Source organism: Falco cherrug, chromosome Z (genome assembly GCF_023634085.1).
Source record: "Falco cherrug isolate bFalChe1 chromosome Z, bFalChe1.pri, whole genome shotgun sequence".
In the NCBI taxonomy this organism is placed as follows: domain Eukaryota; kingdom Metazoa; phylum Chordata; class Aves; order Falconiformes; family Falconidae; genus Falco; species Falco cherrug.
In genome coordinates this window covers 29,786,207-29,798,334 of record NC_073720.1, presented here as the reverse complement: position 1 = coordinate 29,798,334, position 12,128 = coordinate 29,786,207, and the positions used below count along the sequence as shown (strand labels likewise).

The window sequence follows — 12,128 nt, the reverse complement described above, 5'->3', positions numbered from 1 at the left end:
GGCAAGCAAACCTTGGTTAAATCTGTGCTTGCTTCAGGATGGTAGACCAAGAGTATTTGAACAACACCCAAGAAGCAGATTGCTCTGAAATCATCTATGAAATAAGGCATGTCAAGTAGGCCTGAACTAGAGTCTTGACTTCTGAAACAATTTCAGAAAAATATTTTCTAGAGCTATGAAAACATAACAGATTTACATCAATTTTAAAAACAAATCGGCTTATGGAAAACTTCTATTGGTTTCAAGTTCATCTGTCTACTCATATAGATGGTATTGGCTGGTTGAGAACTACAGTTTTACTTTATCAAAAATGGTACATATACAACATCCCGTTTCTGCATTCAAACCCTAAATAAGAGAAAATTACTGCTAAACAGTTTGTCAGTCCTCTTCATTTCTTATGAAAAATACAAATGCAAGAATACAAAATTCTATCTTAATGATATACTAGCTTTTTCTAATGCACAAGAAGACAAAGAGTTTAGACAATTGTTTAACTATTGAAGAAGTAAACTCCTTGGTCTTTGAAACTTTACCCCACATAATGAAGGATGCCTGTAAAACAGACTATAGAATCTTCTTTCCTTTGAGTGTCCACCCTGTTCAGACATAAAAGGCACACTCAGAGGCAAAATTAGACTTTAAATCTCTGTGTCTTTAACCAGTACAGGTTATTTTTGAGGTGGGGAAAAAGTACTGCAGAATGGGATTCTTTTGTGTCTTCAGTGTAATTGATACATTTATACACTCTGTCCCAAATATGGCTTTCATCCAAATGCTGAATTTTGTTCACATTAAAAGAAGAGTCTGCAGTGACAGGCAAAAGAAGGGGCTCACCATTCCACAATCACAATTTCAGAGAAGAATACAATGAAAAGACAGGGACATACAGTCAAGTGATTCTATAATTTCACTTCTCACTATTACAAGGAAAGACTTGACAGCTGGTTTTTTAACAGCTAATTGTTTCTTGAAGAAGAAGTGGTAATCAGAAGTCCAGGTTGGACACAGCACCAGAAAGAGAGTTATTTTGCTGGCTTGCCCTAACCCTAGAGCATATCAAAGCAGATCTTAACTCTTTGGATCCAAAGGATCCAAAAGAAGCACAATAAGCAGAGTCTTTCAAGATTGAACCTAGGTAGTACTAGTTGCTCAGCATGTCTGAAAATCAGGTTACTTAGTTTAACACCTCAACTGGATTTAGGAACTGTTTTATAATCTGTTTTGGAAAAAATCTTTGAATAAAATTCTTTGCCAAAATTATGAGACAGCAGAAAGGGTTTAAGTTACAATGCCTAATTCTACACTAAGATTTAATTCTAACAATTGCATCACAACCATTACATTATAACCTATTACTGTGAGCCAAAAACAAACAAACAAAAAAAAAACCCCAAAAACAAAACCAGAGAGAAAAATTAAGTTGTTTCTTTGACTGGACGGCAAGAACATGATGACATTTCTGATTTCAAAGGACAGGACAAACTTTGGATCTGAGGAAAAAAATGGCAAAGTACTTCCTGGAACATTCCCTTACTGATTCCTTCTCACCACTTTACCTCATTTTCTTCTTCATGTTCCAATATAGCCTGTAGGAAGGCTCTCCTTTCATGGCTTGAAGATTTCTGATCAAACATTCCAGCCTGAATAACTTTTTGATCTACATTCAGCTTATACTTTGCAGCAGCAAGTATCTTCTCTTCCACACTGTTCACAGTACACAGTCGCAGGACTCGAACTTCATTCTGCTGACCAATTCGGTGAGCTCTGTCTTGGGCCTGCAAGTCCTATTAGGCAAAAAAATACAAGGAATGATTTATAATGTAAGTCTGCTACAGAAATTGTTCTCTGCTTAAAGGACATTATAATGCTGAATTCTTTTTGTTATACAAAGGAAGTACTCAAACAACAGTCCACCACAATTCACATGGTTCATTCCTCATCATCAAACTTCATCAGACCAAGGTAAAGGGAAAAATAAAAGGAAAAAACATGGACATGCTCTGTACCGTGTGCATGCAGTAAACCAAAAACTTCTTGAAAGCATGTGCAGTGACTGAGAACGGCTGATGTATTTATTTTTTCCCTTCCATTCAAATCTCATGGCCTTCCAAGCCAAAATGAACCCTAAAGTAAAACATGTCTTGTCTGCAGGAAAAGAAAGCAACTAATTACTAGGAAAAAAACCATACAGAAACTTACCTATTAAAGACCATTGCTAATTCTTAAATACATGAACTAAAAATTATTTGATCTGTTGAATTGGCTTTTAACTGGGAATATTTGCATTAAAACAGCTTAAATATGATCTTCCTGATTTAAAGTTCATACATACAAGAATGTGAATCAATATAACTATTTTTTGGTCAGGTGACTGCACTTAAGAAATGGTGAAAATAAAAAGTACACTGCAGGTCATAGGTAAAGAATTTCTTTTATTAATTCAAAATCTTATCTATTTTTTCGGGGAAAAGAGAAATCCATTAACTCCTATAAATGATGTGTTTCTACTTCAGCATAGTCAGATAATAAAGGGTATTTAACCTCAAAATGTATCACAGTTTTGTGCTACCGCACAACACAGAAATTTCTTAATGTAGAGGGAAAAAAACCAGGCAATGAGTGTGCCTGTTTCAGTCCAGCACCTTGCTTTTGCCACCGGTTAGCTCTTCCCTCCCACAATTCCCTTCCCAAGCACTACATCCCATGAGGCTGCTGCAACCTAAAGGTGTATTTGAAGTTCGCATTAACAGTGAAGATGAAGCTACAATATGAATTTGTTTACATAATTATTCTCAGAAGCACAGGAAAATGGTAAAGCCAGGAAATGTAAGTATTTCTGGAAATATGCTGTTTAAGTGCTACCTCTCCCTCACCTCCTCTTCCCCCTCAGTTATCCCCTTTTAGCACACTGCTCATTAAAATGAACAGCTCAGTCCCATCTGCCAGACAAGAGAAACTGCATGCACTGAAAAGAAGGTTGAGGGGAGACCTTATCACTCTCTACAGCTACCTGAAAGGACGTTGTAGTTAGGCAAGGATGGTTCTCTTTTCCCAAGTAACAAGCAATAGGACAAGCGGAAACAGCCTCAAATTGTTCCAGGGGGAGCTTAGATGGGATATTAGGAAAAATAACCACTGGAACAGGCTGCCCAGGGAAGTGAGTCACCATCCCTGCAGGTATTTAAAAGATGTATAGACATAGTGCTTAGGGACATGGTTTAGTGGTGGACTTGACAGGGTTAGGTTTATGTTTGGACTACATGATCTTAGGGATTTTTTTCCAACCTAAATGATTCTAAGCAATCTGCCAATTGAACACTCCAGAAAATATTCTGTAATTTTCACTATACCGCAAGGATTTATTGCTATCAAACTGTTGAAATATACAGTACTCTGCACTAAACTTGTCTGTGAAAGTGACCTGAAGACAACCAAAAATACAAAGAATGAAGTGTTTTCTACGCTGCTTTCAAAACCTCTAAATATAATTTCTTATATAAAAAAAAATTTCTTAAGCCTTGCTTTAAATGAGTCACCATGGCATCTATGGGAGTTCAAATGCCTTCAAACTTTTATATAAAACTCTCTTTAGACTCACTTCCCTTACTTTTACATGTGGCCATTGACTACGATGCGATTTGCATATATTTGCACAATAGCTGAAAACATACAGATAGCTAAGTACTTTCAGAGATATTTAACCTCTTCTGGATTTTTTAAATAAGCCAAGCAGTTTGATAATCTCTTTTACTAGTCATCTATACTCACTCCTACCCACCTACACCAACAGTTTAAGTTCAGTGTCTCAGGCCAAGACTGCTGCACTCATACGGCTAATAATTTCCTGAGACAGGCAGTGCTCTGCACAGCCTTTACTAAAATAGGGCAACCTATCTGCTGAAGACTCAAAATGTGGAGTTACTTATGTCCTAAGAGTTAAAGAATGAGTACAATTATACAAATTAAGCAGGCCTATAAGGCCCCTAGCTCTCAGGATTCCAAGACTCAGACAAAGTATATATACAAGCACAGAATTACTGATTACAACCGAAATGTTTCCTGGTTGTAGCAGTTTGCTTCACTAATTTTGTAACAGTTTTCTTCACTCAAAGCAGCATTTTATGACTTATCTGGATCTACTCCTTTCACCCCAGGTGATATAATCCCCAATTTAAAAAGGAACCCAAAAAAGCATGATGATATTCTTTGCAGATTTCATGAAGGTAAGTAAATAAAAATACCTGGTGAGGATTCCAGTCACTATCAAAGATTATAACGGTGTCAGCAGCCTGGAGATTTAAGCCTAGCCCTCCAGCTCTTGTACTCAGCAAGAAGATAAAGTACTGTGACCCAGGTTCGTTGAACTTCTTCAACAGAGCAGCTCGATCCTCTGATTTCGTTGTGCCTGAAAGGATATAAAAAAACCCCAACCTTACAATAAAGATGTGAACTAAAATAATGTAAATACAATGTCAGCTGCTAAAGGTACGTATTAGAAGGGAAATCTTAGCTCACTTGCTCTTTGCCATATCTGCCACATTTTCCATAATACAAAATAAACACTGGCCATGAATGTTTTGGTCAACTGCCTATCACATCTAAGAGGCAGACTTCTAAATACCTCTTATTAAGTATTTCTTCTGACGTTTCAGAAGTGGACTTTAAAATGCTGGCTAACATTGTTTTTTTATAACTCACATAAATGTCAACTGAAGTTGCTACACACAAACAGAAGAGAGCTACAGTTTTTATTAATGCCTTCTGGACACAACAGCATCTAAATATTTCAAAAGTTACTTAAAATACAGATTTATCAAAATGTGAGTGTTAGCCTTCAGAGTCATAATTAATATGAAAGGGATTGAAAATTCTTAAAATCTTGAGGGTGATAGTGTACAATGGCTGAGGGAGGGCAGGCAAGGAATTAAATACTGGTGAAACCATAGACAAAGTTCTAAGTAAAAACCAAGCCCTGTGCACTCTGACAATGAGATGAATTTCATGTACTTCGACAACAGTATATGCATCATCTTAGCCTGGTCCACTGTTTTCCTCACCTTTTTCACGCTTCTGTCTGTAACTGAAAGCCAAAGAAAGTCTGCTGGTTTAGGAAGGTATTGATAGATGTATAGAAGATGGATGTTTTTCTGTTACTGTGGTAGGTTGACCCCAGCCAGCTGCCAGACTCTCCCCCCACCCTACCCATCCTCAACACTACAGGCAGAGAAAATAAGATGGAAAAGCTCCTAGGCTGAGATAGAGGAAGTTTAATAAAAGTAAAAGCTGTGCATGCAAGCAAAGCAAAAAGAGGAATTAATTTACTACTTCCCAACATCAGGCAGATGTCCAGCCATGTCCTGGAAAGCAAAGCCTCAGCACCTGTAATGATTGCTTGGGAAGACAAATGCTGAAATGAGGAATGTCCCTGCATCCTCTTCCTTCACCTCAGCTTTTACTGCTGAGCATGTCCCTTTGGTCTGTTTGGGTCAGCCGTCCTGGCTGGGTCCCAGCTCACCCCCAGCCTACTAGCCTTGAAGGTGGAGGGGTAGTTTGGAGAGAAAGCCTTGACACTGTGCAAATATGGCTCAACAACAGCCAAAATGCTGCAGTGTTATCAATCCTGCCTAGCCAGAAATGCAAAGCACAGCACTACATGGGCTGTCAGGAGGAAAGTTAACTTCATCCCGGTCAGACCCAGTACAGTCACAGAGCCAAATGGCTAGCCCACAGAAACCTATTCCCTTCAGAAGCACATGACTTGGGTAGAAAACACTCTATGCAAGCAGACAGCTGGATAGTATCTACATACATATTACATTCCAGCCTGGAAGATATCATCACAAAACTGGTTTTTTTTGTGTTGATAAAACACAAAAAAAGAAGAAAAAAGTTGTTGATAAAAAACTGAAAAAAGAAGAAAAAAGGGTTCATCTCACTAGTTTAAGAAATTACCTGCAAAACCTTAAAGAAAACAGTATTTACTACACTGCATATTACCATAGACATCCTAGCATGAAAAAGAATTAATTTTAAAATACATGGTATAAGGTAATTTAAAACATTTTAAATGCAATATAATGAATATTTCCTGAATGGAAGCTTTAAAACATCTGCAGGCCAGAGGTGCAAGGAGGGTTTGGGTAGCACAGTTCTATTGTTCTGTAGCCAGTTTTGACAAAGGCATCCTGTGGCAGTGAGACAGCTTGTTTGCATCTCAGATTCATTACTCCATATTACAATTGAGGATAACAGTGTTTCAAGTCTATGTTCATTAATATTAGTAAAGGATGAGAACACTTCTCATCATTACTTTTTCTTCCAAATAAAGCATGAAGCAAAAAGTCTACTTAAAATGCTGCAAAAAGGATATCCAAAAGGACCTTAAACTCTCACTTTATTCAAGAACCTTAAACTCTCACTTTATTCATGCCATTCTTTATATTTTTCTTAAATCAATGCTTTTCTATTAAAAAGCTGTATTTTGATAAATGCTGCTGGCCCTATGTTATACTATAATGTGTGAGATAAATACATTAAGTAAAAATAATGAATATTTAAGAAGGTCAGTATGAGGCAGAGATCACCAACATGAAAGAAGGCAAAATGAAAACTTGTTTCAAACCGGTTTAATCCTCAGATGCTATTTTTAGTTATTTTCCTTTCAATATTACCCCACTATGTTTCTAAAACATTTTTTCATTCAAAGGTAATAAAACATATCTATACATAAAGTAATCGAGGCTACTGACCTTCCTGTGAAATTCAGGAAGAAAATCACAGGTACTACTTTACCTGTCACTGAAATTCAGCTGTCCTGTGGAGAACAGCAGCTGAACTTTAAACAGGCACAAATTAATTAATTCCCTGGAATTTCAGCAGAACACTGGCATTATCATCTCTCATCATGCGAATACTTTCAGGCAACTTAGATGGTGACAACTCATTGGGACCCTGGATTTTAAACCTTGTTAGAAAAGAGATCAGCCCCTAAATATCAAATCTCTACATAACCTGCATTCCAGGAACAGACCTCAGTGTATGTCAAAACAATCCCTCCACTGAATGGTTTGCAGGTTAAACAGATGAAAGAAAACAGTCAAAGAGCCAGGGAGATGGAGAATTAATTAAGATCAACTCTGCCAAGAGAGGCAGAAGTACATCTTCCTCAGTACCTTCTCTGTAGGAACAGGGAAAATTCTAGTAAGCTGCAGCTTAAGAGTCTACCGCCATAACTTCAAGATACTACCCTTGCAGACTCTTCCTTCATGGATCTGTCAAATCATTTTTTGAACATGTGTACACTTTTGTATAGTCACATCACAGCACTGCTGTGCTAGGAAGACACTAGCAAGAGAACCCAGGTCTTCCATGCCCAAATTACTGAAGCATGCTACCTCCTTATTATTTATCCTTTTTTTCATTTAGCTTACCATCAAGACGCAGGTAAAGGAAATTTCGAAAGGCAAAGTAGTCTTCCATAATGGTCATAAGTGATGTCATTTGACAGAAAAGAAGCACACGATGGTTAGTAGCTCGTAACTTTGGTAGAATACGATCGAGTAGCTCAAACTTCCCTGAGGCCCGATAAAGTTCAGCTCTGTTGAAGAGAAAAAGCACAGCAAATGCCAAAATAAGCTTGCATTTAGAAAAGTTTTTAATCATTATCATGTCAGAGTATAACAGAAAGATGAATTTACTTAAGATAAAACTAATAGCACTTTTCTCTCTTTAAACTGTTTATATTGATTAAAATAAAAAATAAACACCTATGTGAATTCCTGTTTGCAAAGGATTTTTCTTCAATTATGAAAACTGTGTGGACTTTCAGCCACACAGAATACCCTCCTTTATGAAACTAAATTCTGTTTCATTATTTATCTAAACAGACATTATTTCTCAGCTAGATAAGCATTTTATCAGTTAAGACATTCACCTGCTAGTTTTGCTTTCAACTGGCATTTACTGCAGCTGTAAGTTGTATTTAATCAGGCACGTTAGAAACAATTCCCTTTCCACTCAACTACTATGTACATGAAAGTGAAATATTCCAAACTTAACCAATGTACAGAGATAATGGGAAGAGTCTGACAGAGGATATACTACTCTTCAGCCATATATCCTTGGTAGTCCTGAACAATGTTTGGTTGCTTTGATTAGCTGCTCTTCTGTCTTCTATGCAAAACAAGACTCTTAGGAATGAAACTGAACTCATAACTGAGAAAAGTAAACAGGTTGTCTAAATCAGCATCACAGCAATATGCTTTACAAAAATAATTTTCACACAACTTTTTTTCCAACCTTAAGTCTGTACTCTCAAAATATGATTTATCATTAGCAACAGTACACTGAAGTCCACAAGACACATGGCTTTCTGATATGCAAACATATGTAATCAGCAAAAGACTAAACTATTCGGGAGACAAGTGGTCTCATACACTAGTTAAGGAAAAAAAAAAAGAAGTATCATTAACACCTGAACAAGAAGGGAATCACATGGCAGATATACACCTTTCCTAGAGAAAGCATTAAGTTCTAGACAGTTGCACAAAGAAGTGCCAAGGACAAAATTTAAATCTATGTAATTTGAAATAATGGAAGAAATGCTACTTTAATTTGGAATAAAGATGGTAAAGAGGTAAAAGCAGAAAGCAAAAATTACAAGAAAGAGAAGAAAACCCCAACTGATACCTCTGAAGAGTCATTCCAAAGAATTTCAGATGCTATCTGAGCTATTCCAGTACAAGGGTATGTGCCTTGTACGTGTACCTGTAAATTTTTAGCATGTACCTTCTAAAAAAGTAATGTGATACATTAGTTCCAATACAACATTATGAACAGGAGGAAAAACTGAAAGTTACCCATTGATGACACCATTTGAGTAGCCTAAGTGTTCAGCGAAGGACTCCTGCAGAGTTATACAAAATAAACAGATTATTATGAACTACAAAGTAACCCAAAATTATGCATTTTTATATCAATTAAATATATGACTGTTGGGGCTTGAGTTCCGTTATGTTCACACTTTTGGAATCTACCTTGTAGCAACAGTGCTCTGCTTAACATTTTCCTGTACTACTATTTTTTTAAATTCATGGTTTGCAGAAGAAACTTCCATCACACACAATTTACCAGTTTACAAACAGTGTAGAAACTAATTAATTTATACTAATTACTGGAAGATCCATTTGGAAATCACTCAGTTTAATTAGTTAGCACACAAGAGAACAAAAAGTGAAAACTACAATGATAATACATCACAGTAGGTACTTAATTATTCTTTTCATAAATGTAGTTACACTCCCGATATTTATGATGCTTTCTATCTTTGCAGATATATTATTACATTTATGTACTTCGAGTCCTAATGAGAGATACTATATAGATAAGTACATTTTTGCTGAAAAAACAAGGTGTATATAGTAGGACAATTCTGGCTGATACTGTAAAAGATTAGCAACCTGCTAATTACAAAGATCCTGCACATGACATTTGAACTAGAGTCTCTACATCATAGATCAGGTCTAAGTAGAGATTAAGTTGCTCTGGAATGTCTTAAGTTAAAAAAAAACTTCATTTTTTAAAGGTGATGTCTCCATAAGATTAAATGCTTTAAAACTAGACTTCAGATTGCCAACAAAAAATTGGCGTTTGGTCCATTTGTTTCTAAAACAATGACCGTAATGACTTTTTCAACTGTGTCCTTTTCAGCAAAAATGATGTGGACAGAGATGTCCCCTTCCACACACATAAGCTTCAGCTGCAGTTTTCTATTATGTTGGCCTTCTGCATAAAAACAACTCTCAAAATCAAACCTGTCAGTCTTACCTCAATGTGTTGAAACATGTATGGGTGATTGCATATCTTTCTCAATTGCATGATAGTGTTCATCAGAGTTTTTGCCCCACCTTTTCCCTATGGGTACAAACAATCCAAATTAAATGATATGTCTAATTTCTCAGCTAATTAATGAAGCTTTTGAAAGATATTTTACATGTAGGCATAAAAATGCTTCTATCCCAAGCCTGAACACGCATCACTGATAAAAAAAACCCACCAAACAAAATCTAAAACAACAAAAAACCTCAGAAGCTACTGTGCAGTTCTCTTACTGTATAAATTCATCTATCATTAAGGATGCTCCATAACAAAAAAGAAAGACCTGAAAAATCCACAAAGTGCATTATGTACCTACCTGCAGTATTCACAGTGGGAAGTGGAGCATCTACTGTCCTGCACACTGCTTATTTGTACTGTTTATTATGAAACAGCACAAACTCCATCAGGTCTGAACCCTCTAACAGGAAACAATTCTAGATGAATGCCTTTCAATTCTACAGTGTCTCCCCATCTGTTAACTGGATATGTGGGTTTACTCTTTCCAGGACAAGTAAAACACAAGGCCACAGGCAGCTAAAAAGCTAGAGATGACCAAAGCCTGTGAGTTACTTGAGTATTTACAAAGTATATTCTCAAAACCTACTCTACAGTGAAGGTTTTTTAGAACCAGGACAGACTTCACACAATTGTGCTAGACTAAAAACTGGTGGATACAAGTTTGAGAATATTATATCATATGAACATCAATAAAAACTTGTTGCTTTCAGATGCCATTTTGCTTTGCTATGATTTTATGAAAATGTAATCAGTGTGACAACAATATTCCAAGCGTACTGCATGACTATTTCAGATTTATTTTAAAAATCTCAGCCAAAACAATCTAGCAATCTCCAATAGTAAAACTACAGGAAAAGTACACTGTTTGATCGTATCATATACTAGTAACATTCTACTCTTTCCTGGAAAGAACAGTGAAATCATAACTTCCATCTAGAGACTTTACTTTTGAAGGGGGTACCCCACACATCTAAAACTTCGGGGTTTTTCCTTTCAAAATCTCCCTAATTTGGCCTAGAATGCAGTTCAATTTTGTTCTAAGATTAGGTAACTTCCTAGAGCTTCCCAGCTTAATGAATTCTCTCTAGTCTGAGCTGGTGCCAGGCTAGAGCTGCAGAAAGACTGTTCGTAACACAGTAGTAGTTTGATCAATGAACCCAAGCCCCTCTGCTGAAAACAGATAGCATGGATAAGACAGCCTGATGAAGCAGTTAAAGAAAAAAGAAAAAAAAGCAAGCAAGAAAAAAATTTTAGATGATTGGGGAGAGGGAAAGGAGAAAGAGGTGTTCAGAAGACAGCAAAGTCAATTTGAACTGGATAAGCAAAAAGCTGGGTTGAGAATCAAGTCAGGGAAAATTGACAGAAGATTGTGAGCTGGTGAAAGAAAGGAAAGAGACCAGAAAGAGAAGGAAGCAGAAGACTCCGTTACAAAATGAGATTTGTAGGACAAAAGTAAAGACATCAAACTACAGAATTACATTAAAAATACAACAAAGGAACACAAATGAATGTTTACAAAGTGCTTTAAACTATGAAGATGAGTATTAATATCCAACAGTAAGAATCAGCTTTGCCTGGAGTTTGAAAAAGCACCAGGAAAGGAAACAATTTGACTGCACATAACAAAACAAAACAAGATACTGAATAAAAAAGTAACCCATTGTACCAATGCAACCTGCAAAAGGATCATGGAAAGAAAGTATATGATTGCAGTGCAACACATAACAGGGTGCAAACACACACTGTGACACACCAACTGTTCTGCAGCGCCTATTCGAGGTATTTTACATTTATTATAATGTGGAAAGTATATACACACAAGGTGATGAATGGCAATTTGTTGATATTAACTGGATCGAGTCCCATGATGGTATAATCAAAATTTACTAACACGTAGTCTAAATCTGACTACAAGACTCTGAATCCTACTGTTCTCTTAAGTAACTTTGTCATTAACAGATCTTACAATATGAATGCAAGCATAAAGCCCTAGCTGGCCAAAACAAGATTTACACTGAACTAATAGCTCTTAAAGATAAGATGAATAACCTTCTGTAGTCTGCATTGCCACAATCACAATTATTCAGGTACATTACTGGATCAAACTTGGCTAAGGGAAATGCTGGCTTTTTTCAAACATTGACTGTTTGCAGAATGCCATTGTAACTACAGTGAATACAAAAAGCATCTTTTCCTTCTGAACAGAAAGCACAAGCTGCAGTCTTCTAAAA

The 12,128-nt window shown here is 36.5% G+C and overlaps 1 protein-coding gene across 5 annotated transcripts in view; it reads right to left on the bottom strand.

Moving 5' to 3' along the window:
- Positions 1–12,128, bottom strand: part of SMARCA2 (SWI/SNF related, matrix associated, actin dependent regulator of chromatin, subfamily a, member 2) — a 120,048-nt gene that overhangs the window by 40,714 nt on the left and 67,206 nt on the right. For all 5 annotated transcript variants that reach the window (XM_055698385.1, XM_055698389.1, XM_055698387.1 and 2 more), the window contains 5 exons: positions 9,829–9,915; positions 8,862–8,908; positions 7,434–7,600; positions 4,245–4,408; positions 1,560–1,787 (listed from right to left, as the gene is read on the bottom strand). In XM_055698385.1, coding sequence (XP_055554360.1) covers positions 1,560–1,787; positions 4,245–4,408; positions 7,434–7,600; positions 8,862–8,908; positions 9,829–9,915 — 693 coding nt within the window. The remainder of the gene's footprint in view (positions 1–1,559; positions 1,788–4,244; positions 4,409–7,433; positions 7,601–8,861; positions 8,909–9,828; positions 9,916–12,128) is intronic.